Source organism: Podarcis liolepis, assembly GCF_965112155.1.
Source record: "Podarcis liolepis genome assembly, chromosome: 2".
NCBI classification, from domain to species: Eukaryota; Metazoa; Chordata; class Lepidosauria; order Squamata; family Lacertidae; genus Podarcis; species Podarcis liolepis.
Window position 1 is genome coordinate 34,598,776 of NC_139555.1, and position 19,811 is coordinate 34,618,586.

Sequence of the window (19,811 nt, forward strand, 5' to 3'; positions counted from 1 at the left end):
AGGCAAGGAAGCGAATCTTGTCTGGATATTAGAAAATATCCTAATAAGGGGAGGGCTGCAGCTGCTAAGCACACCCCAAAATGCAAGTGGGCTTCATGGCCACATCACCCAATAGTCAAGCATTAGGATAAAGCAGTGGCTTTCAACCAGTGTTCCTTCCGTCCTCTGATGCCCTCTCAGGTTTTTGCCTCCCAAAGGCTTGCACAGCTGTTTGTTGCAGAAGCCCTGGCTACAAGCTCTGCAGGCGAATGGTGCCTCTGGTGCTGGCCATGGGGTGCTGGTTGCCAGGAGCTGAGGCAGCCTCGGAGTAAGCAAGCAAGCGGGCGATGAGCCCAGCCAGCCAGTTTGCCAGCCCTTGCTGTTGGGAATGGACAGACAAGTGGGAGGCTGGGCAGACAGGCCTTTCTTGTTCTTGCTGTGTGCAAGGCCTGACTGTGATCCGAGTGCCTGGCACCAAAGGGGAGCCTTTCTGCCATGCAGGCCCAACGGTGCCTGTTGCCTTCCAAGGTGGGTAAGATGGTAGCCTTACGTTCACCTTTGGCCAGTCTCCATTCCCAGACCCCATCCTCTTCCCAGACCCCTCTGGGGCGGTATAAGGAGGAACCTCTCATTGGGGTGGGGTAGCTCAGAGACCAGGGGCGGCTGCCCAGAAGACTCCCAAGGAGAGGGGAGAGGAGAGGAGGCTGAGGGAACACTCCACAAGGGAGAGTGTTTGAAAAGGGGTGAGGGGCTGCCGGCTAGGGGTGACAGAACTGGGCTCCTGAGCCCCACAGGGGTGCCGCAAAAAGAACGTAGTCGGTCAAGGGAGCGGTGGACTCAAAAAGGTTGAAAATCTAGGTTATAGGATTGCTCAGAAGACCCACTATGGATGTGTATCTACAGCAGTGCAGGCACGAGGCCTGTTCATATGCTTGTTCAGCTGCTAAAGAGGCATGACCGCTGGGAATTATTTATTTATTTACTTATACATACATACATACATACATACATACATACATACATACATACATACCCCGTCCATCTGGCTGGGTTTCCCCAACTACTCTGGGCAGCTTCCAACAGAATATTAAAATACAATTAGCATGGGGTACAGAACCAGCAAGTGCAGTCCTATTCCCTCTTCATTCAGGGTACAAAGCAATATTGACAGATCAATACCAAAAGTGTGGTGTTAATGGGCATATTCCGCTGATCACATAGTTAATCACAGAATTGTAGAGTTGGAAGGGACCTGAAGAGTCATCTGATCCACTCCACTGCAATGCAGGAACCACAGCTGAGCTAATGTACGTATGTCAAGCTATCAATGAGCATTATTTATTCATTTATTGAATTTATATCCCACCTTTTCTCCAAGGAGCATCAGGTGGTGTACATGGTTCTCCCCCCCCCCTTCATTTAATCCCCACAACAACCCTGTGAGGTAGGTTAGGCTGAGAGGCAGTGACTGGCCCACGGTTACCCAGTGAACTTTATGGATGAGTAGAGATTTGAACCATGGTCTCCCAGGTCCTGGTCTGCTTGTTTCCCTGCGCCAAACTCCTATTCAACAAAGCTGTCATCTGTGCATGTGCAACTGCTCTCCCAAAGGTACACACCTCAGCTTAACCATGCCTTCCATGCCTTTTCAAATATGACGGAAGCTGCTTTGAGGGAAAGTGAATGAAACAGGAGTATTTCTCAGGAAACCACAGAATACCTATGGATTGTGTGCAACATAATGTGTACTCAGTTTCAAACACCTGTGGTGGGAGCACACAAGAGTAAGCAGTAATGCATACACAAGACTAGGGCACTGGTAACTCTAGGGAGCAACTGGACATCAACATTCCTATATCCAGAGACAATGATGTTGCTTTTGAAGATGAAACACTGGAGAAGGGTAGGATGGATACAGCAGTAGCACAGTGGAACAGCATGTGCAGCAGGTTACAGCTAGGGTATGAAAATGATCCCTGCCACTCCTAGGCCACATAAACTAATACTGTGACCCAACACAAGGAAGCTTCTTATGCTCAGAATCGGGGATGAAGAATCTGTGGTGCTCGGTCTTCCCATGCTGTTAGACTAACAACCCCCCCAATTATCGGTCATGCTGGCTGGGATTATAGGAGTTAGAACCCAAGAACATTGGGAGTATTCCCCATCCCTGCTCAAAATGGATAAAACAGTTGAAAGATGGTATGCTCACACTTACCTTTGTGAAACAGCAGCATTTTACCCCAACCTTAACTTCAGCAGCAGGTACTTACTTTGAATCCCTGTGGTATACATGGCCAAAGAAGGCAGGGTCCTCCATCCCTTAGCCACATCCATCCAATGCATTAGTCACCTTACCTCTAATAGACAGCATTCTGTTTAGAACACTTCCAGCTTAATTCCATTGACACCCTTCCCAGGAGCAAAACACTTGACATGAAAGCAGCATTAATCCTGCCTTCCTGGACAGTACTTAGGCCTACTTTTTGATGCGTGGGATAAATCACCCAGTAGTATTGTCTGCACCAATTAGGTCAGCCATCTGTTGTTTTAATAGTCCTTCATGCCTCTTGGACTGACCCAGCTTATGCTGATCTAATTAAGATACCACAGCTTTGCAAGACAAAATGAGCATAGTGCTGCTCCTTCTTGTGTGACAACAGCACCCTCTTGTGAATTCAGCTGTGAACTTTGAAGTGAATCAAATATTGGCGCATGATATACAGGCTATGTTCCATTTCCGCTGGAATCCAGCTAATTAACAGCCAGCTAGTGCTATTGTTTTCATCTCCGTCTGGAGGTGCCAACTTTCCAACCATTCCCTGCTTCTGTGTGTGCTTTTAACAGCAGCCTGATGCACAGAGCTTAGTCAGTGAGAACATTTGTCTCAATGCTGTGAAGAGTTTCATCTGCTGATTTCTGCATCAAGCTGCTATTAAAAGACCAGAAGCAGGCCAGGCTGTTTTTCTGGTCAATGTCCAATCTACATCCTAATTCTGAACTGCCAAAATACTTCATATCATACACACTTTAGGAGGAATTTGGTGCAGTGCTTTGCCAGTCAGAATGAACCACCCCGTCCTCTTCACCCCTCATGCTATCTTGGGTCTCAGCCACAGGCCAGAGCCAATTTCAGGGGTGTGAGCAGGGGTGGAGGAGCCCTGCAGCACTAGTGCAAGTCCTTGCACAGGCTTCCAATAGTGGGGCTAGTTAGTTGAATCCCACCCCCTGTATTTAGCAAGAGATTCCCAAAGCACAACACATATTGATTATGCTGCTTGCAAGAGACCCTTATGTGTATACGTCTGGTTTCACCTTCAGAACACCTGTGACCCAGTCCTTCCCAGGTCACTGTTTGTGTGCAGAAGAAGGAAAAAAATGCTTGCAAGGCGCTTCTCCGCCAGATTTTTTAAGACAAGATATGATTGATAGGTGTCACACACAAAAAGTAGAAGGACAGATTTATGTCAAATATATTTATTATCTTTCTTCCAAGAGCAGCACATCTTTCGCACAGGGTGAAAATCTGAGGCATATGCAAATCCTTATATATATTGAAAAATATATATGCTTATATATGAAGAATACAAATGCTGTAATAAATTAAGCCTTGATGCAACAACATGAGTTGGAAAAAAACTCTAAAAATCCTCAATAATTGATCCTGAAACATTTGTTTTTTGTGCATCTGTATACACAAAGTGCTTTCTGCAAGCATCTTGAGATGTACAATCCTAGACTTGCAGCTCAATATCATATCCTCTACTAGAAATCAGTATAGGGCCTTGAATGCATCAGAAATTTCAGTAGAGTTCTCAACAGTACAGGTGCTCATGTCACCACTTTCAACTACCCCCCCCCCATTTGAGGGGGGGGAGTGCTGAGCTCCTAATGCTACCTATGACGTTCAGTGAACCACTGGACTTCAAGGCTTAGCTTTGTAAAGTGCATATTGACATGGTGGTGGGATAAGGCACAAGATTAAAATTAGCCTATATAGTCAAAAGAGGTTTGGAAAATGAGCAGCAGGATTACTTCAAGGTAGAACCATCTTATTCATAAACCCTAGAGATACACACTGGGCTGCTTTTGCCACATCAGAACTATAAATGAGAGTAACTTTGGATATTACAGAAAAAGCGCTCTGTGGTCAGTTGTGAAAACCTCTAATGCAGAGTGACAGGCACAATCTGAGCACAGAAAGTGGGGGTGTGCATACTATTGCCATATTCAGGAGCCTGTGCACCTGAACGCGCAACTTCACCTTAACATTACAAGAAATGCCACCTTCTAAAGACAAAAACAACTGTAATTTTGGCTGGCTTCTTCACTTACATCCAATGCCACACTGGCGGCGAAACTATACATTGCTGAATTCATGTTGATAAGCCAACATACACGGTTGCGGGGGCAATTGCATGTGACAACCAGTGAGTAAGTGCTGGTGGTGGCATCAGCTTCCCACGACCAATTCATTCTCATGAGGCCATATCTCTTCCTGCCTGCCTGCCTGATTTCCAGTTAGGCATCTCCTACCTTCTGCCTCTGAGGCTCCTCTGCAAATGCACCTTCACACATTAGCAACGTATGTTCAGGACCCACAAACATGCCATTCTGCCCAAAGTGAATGTTATAAAGGATCCTGAATCAACTTGCTAAACAGTTCTTTGAAAGGAGGGTGCGCGGGCAGCTGTTCCCCTTCCCAGTGTAAACATTTCAGGAAGTACAGACAAGCTTCATTCTTGGTGTATGTAACTCAAGGGTTTGTACAGTCAAATTCTCTTCCAGCAATACACAGTAAACAGAGCATGGACTGTTCCAAAACATGTATGAGGAAGAATCCTTTCTTAACAGGCAAAAAAGCAGAAAGTGACCAGAATGAACATTTCTGATTTTTCTGCTCCTGGGTGATATGGCTACGGCTTTACTGATCCAGCACAAATGATCCCATGGCCTCTGAAATAAGACCCCTTAGCTCTGAAGATTGTATAAGAATCTGCTTAATATGAGAGGTCTCACATCTGTCTTGTGTAGCAACAGATGGAAACATGAGTACATCTCCACCCACTGTCCTGTCCAAGTCAGTGGTGTGGCTGAACGGGTGTGGCCCACACAGTGGCGCCCACACTGTGGGAGGAGAGCCTAGGGTGGGAACTCTGTCTGATGCAAGAGCTGGGTGGTTTTCATTGGATCCCAGCCCAGACAGCTCCTTGATTTGTAAGGCTGCAAAGACATTTCTCTCTCTGTTCCCCAAACTGCTGAGACCTGCTGTAGTGCATGTTCCTCATTACCAGACAGCAGAGCTGATAATTAGGGGTGATGAGAGTTGTGACGTACAGGTTAGCCATCTGATACAGTGTCTTGTTACAGAAAGGTGCCTATTTTTTTAAAGCTTATTACCACACTGAAATGAGGAAAACTGCCTTCTTCTCCAGCAAGCAAAAAGAATGGGCATGAGTGCACCCAGTTTATTGGAACAGATCTTTAACACTACTCTATATGCCAAAATGCTACTCTATATTTAATGAAGAGCACAGCACAACTGCCAGCAGACCAATAAAACTACAGATGGATGAGCAAATGGAGTCTTTCCTTTAAGAACGTAGATCCAGTCTTCAGCACCCCAATACTCTGGACATATTTGAAGGCTGAAATCCTAAACACATTTAAGTCTAATTTAACTTAGAGGGACCTGCTTCCAAGTCTGCATGTATAGCATTGCACAGACATGTTTGCAGACTAGTTTTCCTTGCAGGTTTCTTCATTTAGAAGACTGGGCAAATTCAGTTGCACAAATGGTAGTTTAGTTTAGCTCTTTATTTGCTAAATATTATACTGGAGTCAGTTTATTGCAGATAAGTAGCTATTTCACTTGTGCTGGAAACCTGTGCCTGAGATGATCTGCCAGGGGATAAACTTATTTTGGAGCAGTTATCAAAATATCGATTAAGTATCAGTATCACAAGGCATTTTCTTCATTAGTATTCAAAACTAAAAGACTTGGGCTATGTTCAGAAAGAAACTTCCCGCAGTTTTCAGTTCGGTACGTGTGCGTTAAGGTAGGAGTGCAGAAGTCAAGACTATATAAAAAAGAAAATGTTGGCACCCTTTTTGTGGGCCTATTGCAAAACTTACTGGCCACATTAGCAATTTTGGGCAGGTGATTAAAAAAGTGCTTATATGGGACACAGAAGCATCAATAGAACTGGCACAGAAGGCAGGAAGGGAGCAGGTGGTTATCCACTCTTCTGCAGGCCTCCCTTTGTTTGGACCCCACTGCTTTTTTATTTATTATAGAATTTGCTCCGTCGTTGATAAAACATCATAATGCCCTCTAAGACCACCCACAAGAGGCGAGGACAAACAAGGACTGATGATAAGCTGCAGCAGCTTCCAGTGCTGGCTGGTGCCCATTGGGACTGACAGACCAGCAGGTGGAGCCAGAACCAATGAGAGGAAGAGCCAGCTAGTTCTAGTTAATTCCCTATTATCCTCCCTACAAAGAGGAGGAAGCTGACAGGCACTGCCACTGAGATTAAGCTGAAGTTTGTGGGGGCAGAGTCTCATTGGTCCTAATGGAGCAGCACCCCGCCCCCCCCCCCGGCAGTTCTGCTGCCTATTCTGAACCACCAGTGCAGCCCGCTGTCTAACAGGCAGCTGCGCCATCAAGCAAATGCCTGTAAGCAAGGCTTACTATAGCTCCGGTTTAAGGTAAACACCACAAAATGTCAATGCTGGAGAAGCTGGGCTGGCAACTGTGTCCCCGGAGAGTTAAGAGGGATGTGAGCAGGTCAAGTCAGGGTTTGATTCAAAGCAGTTAGAGCAGCCCTAGTAATGAGAAGATGGGGGGAAAGCAGAGAGAGATTTGCCGGTGGGTAAAGAACATTCCCCATTGAACTTGGCTAAGATGGGAGGGCCTCAATAGCAATATCTGTAAACTTCCTCCCAGTGTTAATGCCTGTTCCATAGAAGGCAAGACAAGAAGTGCTCATGACAGGAAGTGCTCCAGAGAGAAAAGAGAGGCCCACAATGTCCTTGGTAGAAGCTGCAGAAGGCAATCTCCTTTCATTTGGGCCAAACATAGTAGTAAGGTGCTTTCTGGGCTTTGGCAAAGAGACAAACGTTGCCACTCTGCAAACACCCCCCACAATCCGCATTCCACACCCCACTCCCCGCATATGACAGTGTGGCCGACAGATTAATGTTTCAGTCTCCGCAGACAGGAGCTCTTATATCAGCCTTCCTGCTTTTTGGGGCCATTGGGGTACTTCACGGTGCGCAGGAAACTGCAGAAGATCTCATACCAGAAAAAGGTGAAGCCCGTTGCAAACGCAGCCTTCAGCAAGCTTGGCGAGAGGCCCTTGAAGAATCCTCTGGCTCCTTCATCCCGTGCAATTTGTTGGGCACAGTCCACTAAGCCACTGTACGTCCGCACCTGGGGGGAAAGAGAATGGAGTGAGGGATGGCACAAATCCAGCCCGTTAAGAAACCTTGTGCAGTTTGTAGCAGAACTCAACTTCCCGTTTTGTACTATTATTGGAAACTGTGGTTTGCAGAAACCATCAGCTAATGGATTAGGATGTCAAACCAGGACCTGATTGTGAACGGAATATATATATGTGAAATTTCTGGAACCTGTTGCAAAGAGATCTGGAGTAAAGTTATCCATGATATGAAAATGACGCACAGCTCCATCTCTCTGCTCCATCTGAATCAAGAGAGGCTTGATGAGCTGCTAAGCCTGTGCTTAAAGGAAGATGGGCTGGATGTGGGCCAAAAAATTGAGGCTGAATCCTGAAAAGATTCAAGGCTGAATCCTGAAAAGATTCAAGGCTGAATCCTGAAAAGATTCAAGACTGCCCTTGAAAACAGCCCAGGAACTACAATTGGTCCAAAATACAGCACTTAGATCAAATTCCCTTTAGATCACATACAACCCCTGTTTTAAAACAGCTGCACTGGTTGTCAGTTTGTTTCCAGGATCAATTCAATGTGTGCACATTAGTATTTTAAAAGTAACAAATATACTGATTGTGTAATTGGTCACATAGTTCTCTGGTCAATGAGGAAAAGACCAGTTTTCCAGTAGCATCTCCAATGAACCCATTTTGTTCCTCCATCACACAGCTCCAAATAAGCAGTGGGATTCTTAATTTTAGTGCCACACTGCCCTTACGTCACACAATGCTGTTATAAAGTTATCCTTTTATAGTTTAAGACTAGGCTGTTTCAGATTTTACTTTCAATTTATCCGCCTGGTTTACATAAATTGTGGGCTACGTTAGGTACACACACAAAAAAGGGAGGCAGAAAGATCCCTGCAATCTGAAACGTCTCTCACCTGCCCAAATGCTGCCCGGGCTTGCTCAAAGCCAGCTACCTGCAGTCTTTTCTTGAACAGGTCAAAAGGATAAGTGAGGGTTTTGCTGAGGACGCCAGCACAGCTGCCGCAGACAAAGTTTTTAATATTACCTGAAAAAGAGAAGTCTGGAGTTGAGGGATGTGTTTCAGAGCTGCTCGATAGCTTAAGACAGGAATTAGTTAAAGGCTTCCAGTGTTATTATGATTAGTTATCCATAGAGCACTTTTACTAAGCAGTGATTTACAAGAAAAACTAACAGCTGGAGCCCTTGGAGCAACTTTCCAAGCACAACTATGTACAACTTAGTGACAGACTGCATCAACTGAAGTGGGTGGGATTCATGAACCAAAAGCACTGACCACTAACAAGGAACCAGATGTTGTAGATATTACTGCAAATTTAGCGTGCTATTTTTCTGATATGCAAATGACAGTAGAAGACTTGGTCTATTTATTTGTATCATGTATTATTTATATGATCCTTGTTTATAAAGCCTAATAAAAAGTTATTTAAAATAAAAAAACTAGGGTGGGTGGGGGTGTTACACAGGAGCACAGACAATTCCCCCCAACACTTTTCCAACCCCCAGGACTAACCTGTTTTCATTTCTTCACTTGGAACGATCCAGTCATACAGTTTCTTCAGGAGACTATAGAAGGAAAACTGGAAGCCAGCATAGGGGACAATGGCAATGAGAGTAGGGCTGAGCCCCTTATAAAAACTCAACAGCCCTTCTTGCTGGTACACACATGCTACAGCATGGCGGAAGTTCCTGTAAATCTAAAACAGTTCATGGGTGAGTATGTTTCCTTGTGTGGCCCATTAACAGAGGCCTATTATACAGTGGTGCCCCGCAAGACGAATGCCTCGCAAGACGAAAAACTCGCTAGACGAAAGGGTTTTTCGGTTTTGCGTTGCTTCGCTAGACAAATTTCCCTATGGGCTTGCTTCGCAAGACGAAAACGTCTTGCGCTTTTTTTTTAAAGCCACTTGAAGAGGCGCAGTTGCGACGGACCGTGCTTCGCAAGACGAAAAACATCGCAAGACGAAAAGAATCGCGGAACGAATTATTTTCGTCTTGCGAGGCACCACTGTATTTATTGCTCTACATGCATCAGTGTGTAAGTCAGGCTTCAGTAATGCTCACAAAAAGCTCCAGAGTTTATGGAGTGGAGCTTCTGCCACATACTTTTCATACCAATCAAATTCCACCTTAAAATTTCCAGTCAAATTTTGCTACCTTACCCACTTGCCATGATCTTGCAAGCGGCATACTAAACCTTGCTCCTCTAAGACCTAAACTCTATAAAGGGTAAGACAGAATTATTTATCATAAGACAAGCCTACCCAATCAGGCCTATGGCCCATCTAGATAAAAAATCCTGTTTTCACCATCGTCAACCACATACCTTTGGGAAGCCCACAGGGAGAGTCCAAGCGCAAAGGACAATCTCCTCCTCTCCAGTTTCTGGCAACTGGTATTCTTTCAAAGCCAACCTAATTGGTGGCCAACACAGCCTCCTGTGGGAGCAAGTTCTATTAACTATGCGCTGCGTGAAGGCGTGTCATGCTAATTGAGCATATTTCTGCAAATTACCAATTGTTCTGAATTCAAAACCATCATTTTTCTGGAGACAGAAGGGAAGACCCTGGGCCCAAAATTTAGATTTGTGTTGGGGGAGGGGAAGCATCCATTACTAACTCCACAATTGGTAGATGTGGGGAAATCTTACCATTTGATAAAGCCCCCAACCTTTACTATATACAAGCATGTGGGGCAGAAAAATAATAATTCACACAATGTTTTCATTAATATCTATGACTAAGGAACTGTGTGGTAGAAAATCTTTACCACTTGGTAAATTGGCTGTACAGTGGTACCTTGGTTTGCATGCGTCTTGGTTTGCATACGTTTTGGATTACAAACACGTCAAACCCAAAAGTGCATGTCCCGGTTTGCAACCTTTTTTGGGATCACAACTTATTATTTTTTTATTACGAACGAAATTTTTTTTGGGAGGCCCCATTGGCGAAAGTGCGCCTTGGGTTACAACCTGTTTTGGTTTACAAACGGACCTCCGGAACAGATTATGGTTGTAAACCAAGGTACCACTCTATTCTTCCTAATGGTTTGTGCAAACCATAGTTTGCTACATTCAAACAAAATAGCAAATGCAGAAGCTTCCCATCTCCTCTTGTGCATGGGGAAAGGAGTGGAAGGGAGCCCAACGGCCTATGGCCTGTGGCTGCTCATTCTCAATCCTGTAATTAAATAAAGAAACCGCCATGTGCTTCCAAGATCACCAAATGACCATCACCTAAATTGGTGGGAGCAGAACCAACTAGGAAAGGATGCACACAGCAGACAGAGGAGACAGATTTGGCAGGGGGAAAGCTTCTCACCCATTTCTTACCTTTGGCTCACCTTGGGCAGCCAAGCGGGTACGCAGTGTGTCCAGGGGCTGAACCGCCACGGTGGCAGCACAAGCAGACAGCCCGCCGCAGAAAAAGTGCACAGTGAAGCCTCTGGCATCATAAGATGTGCCCTGGTGCACCAACTTCGTCAGAAACTCAAAGCTTACAAACTTGCATAGAAAGAAAAACAAGAGATGAACATCATCAGTTTAGGTAAGAAATATGGTTGCCACCCACAGTGAGAATGAAACCTATCACCTAATATCTCCACTGCAGCCCAGCCACACACATCACAGTAACATTTGTAAAAGAAATTATCTATTTTTAATACAAGTAAGTAAGAAGAGGCTTTCTGTCTCATACCACTTCAGCTGCACCCCTTGTGAGGAGGTGGCAGTAGCAGCATGAGCAGCTGAATGGGAGGTTACTAGTACTGGACCATCATGTCTTGTGTATCATTGCCATCAGGTTTCAGCTCAACTGCTATGGCTGGACGTTAGGTTTCCTGGATGGTATCCCTGCAATTGTGTTGTCTGTCTTTTCTCAATTCCCAAGACCACCACCTACGGCGTCCCTGAATTCTCTATTAATTCTAGTCTGGCAATTTTCAGTGAAGTTGTACAACTGACCTCAGCAGGGGTGGGGCAGAGTTGGAAGGTGGTCCAGACTGCACTCTGCATACTGCAGGGGTTTTCAGCATCAGGACCAAACAAGCAAAGCATGTTCTAATTCTGTAGTTATGATGCTGCCATTATGAATAATTCAGCTTACAACATGAAACTCTGAACATGTTCAGTCTTTTTTTATTTTATTTGGCAGCATTGTCTATTTTTTATTTGGGAAACAGTTGGGTCCCTCTCTCTCTCTCTCTAACATAGTGGAGATACAGCAGTTATGTAAAGCATGGAATCGTAAGTGGTGGGTAGGGAGACAAACTTTCACCTTCCTGGCTTTGCCCATTTTTGGTTTCTCTCTAAACTGTCCTCTCCCTTATCTTTCTGTCTGTGAAAGCTCAGGGTGAAAGATTGGGTGTAAGCTTATCCACACACTTACTTTGGAATAAGATTATTGAACACAAAAGGATTTAATTCTGAGCAAATATGTGAAGGCTCAGGTTGCACCACACATGTTTTTCTGGGGAGATGGTGGGGAGGGATGAAAGAAGCTCAGCGTAATATACATTATCACCTAAAGGTGGGAAGGAACTATAAGACCATTCAGTCCAGATGCTAAATCATCTAGCTGCACCACTGTTTGCGCACCTTTACTATCGTATAGTACTGAGGAACACTAGTGTCCTTACAGCAAGTCGATCTGCATGCTAACAAAACGTTACTAAAACCCATCTATTTGTCCTCTATTTATACTACAGTCATCAGAGAGAAGGATGGAAAGATCGTAGCAACAGTACGGTCAGGATGACAAACCAACTTGCGGTCATTGGATGGAAAGGGTCATTTCCAATGCAAAGTTCATGCAATATATATTTCACCATCCCTCCTCCTCACTGTTACCTCCTGAAAAGCCTCTCCTGGTTGTCAGGAAACCTTCATAAAAGGCCTGGGGCTTCTGTACCTCTCCACACAGAAGAAGGGAGTGAGGACTTATTAGACTAGCAGGTGCAAAGAGAAAAATCAGACAGAGGGTTTCGCAAACTGCAAGAGAGGCTTTGGAGGGAGGGAACTGCAAGGAGTTGGAATGGATGCCTCCCTGAGAGTGTAAGGGTTTTGGATTAACTCATCCTTCTTATTCCTTCCACACAATAGCATTATAATTACTTTGCACATGGTCAGAAAGCACAGGAAGAGTCCAGATGACAAAAAAGTGAAGTCTTTGTTATGCCCAGATGGGCAGTTTATAAATTACAATGTTGTTGTTGTTGTTGTTGTTACTACTACTACTATTACTGGCCCTTAGAAAAGTGAAACTAGTACTTGAGGGCAAATAAAGGAAAGGCAGCTATAACAAAACAGATTTGCTGAGGAAGTCACTAGAAAAGATGAAACGCTCAGGGTAGAGAGTTAATCCCAAACATTTCCTAATTCTTACCTGGACAGCTCCATAGGTAACTGAGAGGAGCTGAGCAGGGACATGGCCCTTCCAAAAAGCTGGTAGCCTTTCTTCCTGGAAAATCTTGCAAACAGCCTGCCAGATGCCATGATACTTAGCCTGGGGGTTTCTGGCAGAAAATGTCTCTATCTGAAGCTGAAAGAAGACAGGCATAGTTGGCTTTCAGTTTTAATGTATACACTGTAAATTGCTTCATGGTTTAAATTCAGGATATGAAACCTGTGGCCTTCCACATGTTGTTGAACATCGCCCCAGCCAGCTTAGCGAATGGTCAGGTATGCTGAGAGTCAGAGGACTACAGGTTCCATATCCCTGGTTTAAATAATTAGGGTGCTTCTCTCAACTCTTTCCAGGCCATGTACTGCTCTCATAATTCTAACTGTCAAGAGTATATTACCAGTTTTCACACAACATCTCTAAAGCAGAGAGGGCTTACGAAAATCAAATGGCATGATAATTAACTTCATCTTCTGAGGTGTTTGCCTGCTAATTGCATGTAACACAAGCCTGTTAAACAAGTGGGGCCTATAACAAAAGGTTGCACTATGCTGCTATTCAATGTCCCAGCTAGTGTTCTGTGGCCGCAATGATTGTGCTCTGTCCTCACTGTCTGCTTTTCTTGTCATGCCCTCTTTAGGGGTTTTTAAAGATGTTTGTATTCATGCAAATGTTGGGGTCCCTCTCAAGTCTGTTCATGACCTCTGTCTTGTGCACTGATGGCGCTCTTTTTGCTACATAAAGGATTGAGACTTGGAGAATGAGTTTACTTAACTGGCTGTCCAATTTAAGAACACTTCTTATGAGACAGCCTAGAAAGGGCTGTACCAGAGCTGGTTTCAGCCAGCACAGATAAATGCGTTCGCTAGGTCTTTGGCTACAACGGCTGAGGAACTTGGTCCCTCACAGTGTGTGAGCAAAATTGCACGAAAGTTGACTCATAAAGGAATACAGTGGTACCTCTGGATGTGAACGGGATCCGTTCCGGAGCCCTGTTTGCATCCTGAAGCGAACACAACCCACGTCTGCCTGTGCGCGGGTTGTGATTCGCCGCTTCCGTGCATGCACATGACGTCATTTTGAGCGCCTGCGCATGTGCAAGCGGCGAAACCCAAAAGTAACGCAGAGCATAACCTGAAAACACTCACCTGAAGCACATTTAACCCGCGGTATGACTGTAGCTTCCTAACTATACAGGTTACTGATCGAGAAGACAATGGGCATGGTTGATGGCTTAACTTTTTGTTTGTTCATTGTAGCAACACAGTAACTGTTATGTGAACTGTACCTGAAAACGAATCTTTAGGACGTCAAAGGGGCTGATCATTGCCCGAGTGACAAACCCAGATGCAGATCCTGCTGTTGCTATGTCCACGGTTGTAAGAGATGCACACTCGGAATCTGGGTCATAGCCAACCATCCCTCTAGGGTCCACAGGCAGCTTCAATATCCATTCACGCTAGCGGACACTGGTGATTTAAATATATATATTTGTTTACTGCTTTTCAGATGAGAAAATACAAAAATGCTACTACAATAAAATATTGACCGTCATAACCCCAATGCATCTTTCTTAATGTTTTTCTATTGAAAACTCTGGTTCCAATATAGGATTTTATTTTTCCAACACTGTAAAATGAATGCGAAGAGAATTATTTACACTGCAAAAACAAATGATCAATCCAGAACAGTCTAGCAAACAGACAGCAGGGCAGTGCATTTATAGGAAACTTTTCTTGAAGATGCAAAGCTGCCTTACACTGAGAGAACCTATTCCAAAATTGTCTCCTCTAACTGGCCTTAGGTATTTTCATATACATCCCTCAAAAACTGTGAAGTGGGGACAGAAATATTCCATTTCTAATCATACACTGCTTTATAAAATGGGTTAGTTACAGAGTCAATGGCTCCAATACTAGTCAAATCAGACTGTTTCAAAGTTGTAGTTAGCTTTTCTCAGGTGCCTATCCCATGCACAAAGCTTTGGGCATGCTACAACTGGTGTATTAACAGTATCGGTGTTTTAATTTTTTAGTCGAAAAATCCGACACTCTTAACCACTGTACCACACTGGTTCCCTTAAGAGAGCCTATCCGAAAATCTGCAATTCCTGAAGCGACCCTACTGCCACCACCACACAAAAAAACCCCTCAAAATTCGAGGGGCGGCGCTGTTGTTTTAATGTGGCTTTGTACTTTTTGACGTTTCATTTATCGTGCGCTACTACTTCTGCTACAATTGTGTGCTTTTCCGTGTTGTAAGCCGCCTCGGGCGTGGCTTTGACTATGGGAAGGCGGCGCAGAGATCACATCGTGCAGGAGGAAGCGCCGCCTGAGCATGTGCAGAGTACCTCTAGGCAGCGCCGCTGAAGGGCCATCCAGAGGACATGGCCTGAAGGGAGGAGTTTGAGTGGCGGGAACCAATTGGCGGCGTCTTAATTCTTTTAGCGCCGCCCACCTCCCCTGCCCCACAGTAGGACCCCCCCCCCCGGCCACCTGCCTTGGGTCGCGGCTCCCTCCCGTAGGCTCGCGCCCGCAGCTCCTCCTCAACGCGCTTCTCCCGGCGGCAAAGGAGGGCGACTACCGCCCAAGTGACAAGGCCGGGCGGCGGCACAAGCCCGCTCCGCCCAAATGCCCGGCGGCGTTGGAAAGCCGGCCTCACGCTGCCCTCGCGAGGAACGTGGCAGCCGCTTGGTCTTCTGGGAAATGTAGTCCGCATGCTCTGAAGCGGCTTCTTTTTACTGTAAAGAGAGAAGAAAGGGGCGGGGCGGTGGAATTTAGCTGCGAGGAAGCTCAGGAAAGGAGATATATATATCGGCCTGTTATAAAGGCAGACGGATCTGAAATGTGTTAGGATAGGAGCCCTCTGCGGAAGGAGAGGCACGTAAAGGAAACATACGTGCATGGGGGGAGGGGAGGGGGGAGATGCAAAGTTATTTATTCTGGCCATGTATATTTATCAGAATTCACAGAGCACCGGGCTGGAGTTTCCTTGGAAACAAAAAAGAAATGCTGTTACGTTCCTTTCACATAAATAAAGTATGTGGTTGACAGCCTGTTCCAAATCGGTTTATTGCATATTTTTAAATAGTTTGATACAGTACTGGGGCACCCCAAACCGATTTTTTGTTCAACTTTTTAAATAATTCTAAAGATGGCATCCAAATACAGGATTCGTAGACCATTCCATAAATTCAGAGGCATAATTTGTAGGTGTGACATAAATGGCACATAATAAACGTGAAACTGCATTATTTTGTGCCGTGGTGCGTGTTAATTAGTGGTAATATTTGTTGCTGCTAGCACATTTGCAAAGCTAAGCAAGGTCTGGTGTGGTTTCAAAGATTACCTTTCACAAGACCAACTCCTAAATCTCACCTGTATCATTTTACATGTACTCCTCTGTGTGGACCAAAGTGACATCATTAAAAAGTTATTGCTTCCACAGAAGGGGGGGGGGTGCAATCACTCAAAACGTGTGGTGAAACAAAATCCATCCTGCTCACCAATATTATGACATAATAAGTGATGCTTTAGCAGTTATACTATGCCAAACGGTACTACTACCTGTTCTCTTGTGGAGCTCTATATTCTTACCGCTTTGTATGAAGAATTATGCAAATAAAATTATCTTCTACGCTAGCAGCTCCCAAACATTTTGAGTCATGGAGCACTTTTCAGGAGAGAAATTCATCATGGAGCACAATCGTCACCCTTATGCCAAAGACACGTATTTAATTATTTTTATTTCCAATCTCTCCGTGGAGCACTTGGAGATGCTTTGTGGAGCACCAAGAAGAAGAAGAAGAAGAGGAGGAGGAGTTTGGATTTGATATCCCGCTTTAACACTACCCGAAGGAGGCTCAAAGCAGCTCACATTCTCCTTTCCCCTCCTCCCCCACAACAAACACTCTGTGAGGTGAGTGAGGCTGAGAGACTTCAGAGAAGTGTGACTAGCCCAAGGTCTCCCAGCAGCTGCATGTGGAGGAGCGGAGACGTGAACCCAGTTCTCCAGATTACGAGTCTATTGCTCTTAACCACTACACCACACTGGCTCTCACCAAGTGCTCCCCAGAGCATAGTTGGGAACTGCTGCTCTACAGACAGTGGTGAAACTGCATGCTCCAGCACCTGGGGTGGAGAGCAGGCGGGGGCGTGGCTGGCATGCCGCTGGGGGTGTGTGGGGTGTGTCCCAGGGGCGTGGCATGTCGTCCTGGGGGCGTGATGTGCTTCCTGGGGGCATGGCATGCCGCCTGCAGGGGCATGGCACCCAGCATAGTGGGGGTGCGTTGTGCATGTCCGGGGGGCGCCCGCGATGGTACCCCCCTCCTCGATGGTGCTGGGGACGGTGCATTCCCCCACCCCATCCCGTTCCTCCGCCAAAAGAGTGCTTTAAAGGTAAGGTGTGGTGTGTCCCATGCCTCAGAAGTTCCACAACTCAGGTGCCACCGCTGAGACTGCGGCATCTTTTTTAGCCACCCACCTAGCCTTAGAAGGCAGGAGCACCTAGAGAAGGGCTTCCAAAGACCTTAATAGGCAAGTTCATGTGGAAGATTTTTAGGGTGGATCTAGACACAAGTTAAAAACGCTATAAGTCAGAAATTAAATTATTACAACGAAAGAAAGAAAAAAGCCTACGTAAAAATCCATATAAACTCATTTTTGCTCTCTGGTGCTCTCTGGTATTATAACACATTCAAAACGTATTATTGTGACAAATATAGCTGAGTCCCTAATCTTTTTAGTATGGCAATCAACAAATCCAAAATTACCCATCAATTTATTGTCACATGAATTTTGGACCTTAGGCAGCCACAGATTTCATGCATTTTAACTGAAAATGTTTGCCTGTTTTATAAGCGTCACTTGCAGCGCCCACACAAAAAAAAATTACTTAGCATCCCTATTAATCTGTAATTTGGTGAAGTATTTATACTACTTATAAAGTTGGTTTACAATTTTGTTTATGCAATGGTTGCTGCTTTAGAGGCAAATATCCATCAAGGAGAGCAATTTGAAAGTACCAATCCCTTCTCTAAATGGAGACAAAAAGATAAAATGCAAAGGTTTTAATTTGTTCAGTAGTTATGCCGAGTGGTATCGTAGTCCTTTCCCCTAATCCTCAACCCCAACCAGCATGGCCAGTGGTGATAGCTGCATGAGGACAAATTCCCCTATCTCTGCTCTAATGTACATCCTCTCCAATTTTCAGTGGCTTGTGCATTGTGAAAAACATCAACTTTGTGTTTAAAAATTCGTGATGCAGTAGTTACGGTAGTTTAGGTCCCTGCTGAACAGCAGCAGGATTTTTTACCTCCTAGTTATGTCAGTTTTCTATATGCCAATGTCATATTTTCCCAGCGCTCGTTAGATAGACATGTCCCCAGATACAGTAAATGATGTGGGTGGGGAGACCGCATATGGAAAAGTATAAAAAGGAACTAAAATGGAGTGTCAGCAATTCTGAACTGCGAAATGAGGAAGGTCTTATTCCCAGAGGTTATTTCTTAAACACAGTATCAAAACAGGCATCAAACTGCATTTTAAACGCATAGCCCACGCAAGAAAGGTTAGCACTCTGTGAGGGAACCTGTGTGTTTTAATACTAGATAAGGATATATAGCAAATTTGTTGCTGTGGTTACTCGTTGGCTAAATTTAGAGCTTTTGAAGCGGAGGCTAACCGACAGCCAAGATTTAAAATTTGAGCCATATGTCTTCTGATGGCTGATGGTTTGCCAGCAATCAGCACAGCAGGCAAGTATGCAGTTTTTCTTTCTTAAATAAAAACTTGGATAGAATGTGACGTCTAGAGAAATTGTATTTGCCTCAAAAAGGAGTTTTGAATGCAAAATTGAGCACCATTTACGAACGGAACAGAGGCAAAGATTACATCAGTAATAGGTGGGGGCAGGGGGAAGAGACAGGAAAAATGTGGTCAGACTATTTTTCTCTCTTCATCTGAGATCTTCTTCTTCCACCTTAGTGAACTTAAGTGGTCAATAGCTCTGCTGGCTTTGGGTCAAATGTCCCCTGCAAAATTTCCTAAAGTTTTTGTTTTTTTAAAAAAGACTGAAGTACAATACTAATTGTATCTACTCAGAAGTAGGTCTTGTTGAATTCAGTGGCACCTACGCTCAGGTAAGTGGGGTTAAGATTGCAGCCTAAATCAGAATACTTCTAAAAATAAACATTCCAAACTCAAGTTTAGCAACACCAGCTTAAGTAGTCCAGTCTGTAACTCATACACTTTATGCCTAGTTTGAGACAATGCAGATAAGTATCATGCAAACAATAAAAGAAAAGCCACCGGGGCAGAACACTGCTATCAAGATTTATTTTTTTTTTACCGTCAGCAAAATGTGTGAAAAGTCTCCAAACAAAAAGGTGCAAAAATGATTAAGACCCATACCATCCTGCCCAAGAACTTTTAACCCAATTTACAGGGGAAAAGCAGCCCCCATGCAGTGGGATAGATAGAACATAATATTGTGTCGTACTTTGAAGACCTGCAAGCAGGCAATACCGACATTGTACAAGCCTAGCCACTTTCTCCCCAACATGGCTCTTTGTGGGACATCCAGACTTCTGCTTGTCTGGCTGCGTTTCCCTGGGAAAACCCAATCTTTTAAGGTTTTCCATGGATTGACATTTGCTCCGATTCAGCACCAAGAGCGGGTTTTTCCAGGGGAAATAGAAAAACACTCAACCCCATGCCTAGAAAGTACAGGACAAGCAGAAAACCGCTCAGACAAGCAGAAGTGTGGACCAGCCCTTAGGCAGGATGGTCTTGGGTTCTGATAAAATGGATCAACTCCATGCAGACAGCAGAGCTGCCAAGTGCCCTCTTTCCAAAAGCAGCCCTCCCAGCTTATGTACCCAAGTTATGCAAACACTAAGGGAATTCCAGAATCGGCCTTTGACAGAGTAGCTGTTCCAAATGAGATTTAGAAGACTGCAGTACCAAGTGCCTAAGGACCAACACGAGTC

At 44.7% G+C, this 19,811-nt stretch overlaps 1 protein-coding gene across 1 annotated transcript; it reads right to left on the reverse strand.

Moving 5' to 3' along the window:
• Positions 1-3,440: 3,440 nt before the first annotated feature.
• Positions 3,441-15,509, reverse strand: SLC25A19 (solute carrier family 25 member 19). Its single transcript, XM_083487387.1, has 7 exons — positions 15,323-15,509; positions 14,112-14,292; positions 12,806-12,961; positions 10,756-10,926; positions 8,938-9,121; positions 8,321-8,451; positions 3,441-7,414 (listed from the first exon to the last, which is right to left on the reverse strand). Exons 2-7 carry the CDS (start codon positions 14,241-14,243, stop codon positions 7,214-7,216), a joined length of 975 nt encoding a protein of 324 aa, XP_083343513.1. The 5' UTR covers positions 14,244-14,292; positions 15,323-15,509; the 3' UTR covers positions 3,441-7,213.
• Between the last annotated feature and the right edge of the window lie 4,302 nt (positions 15,510-19,811).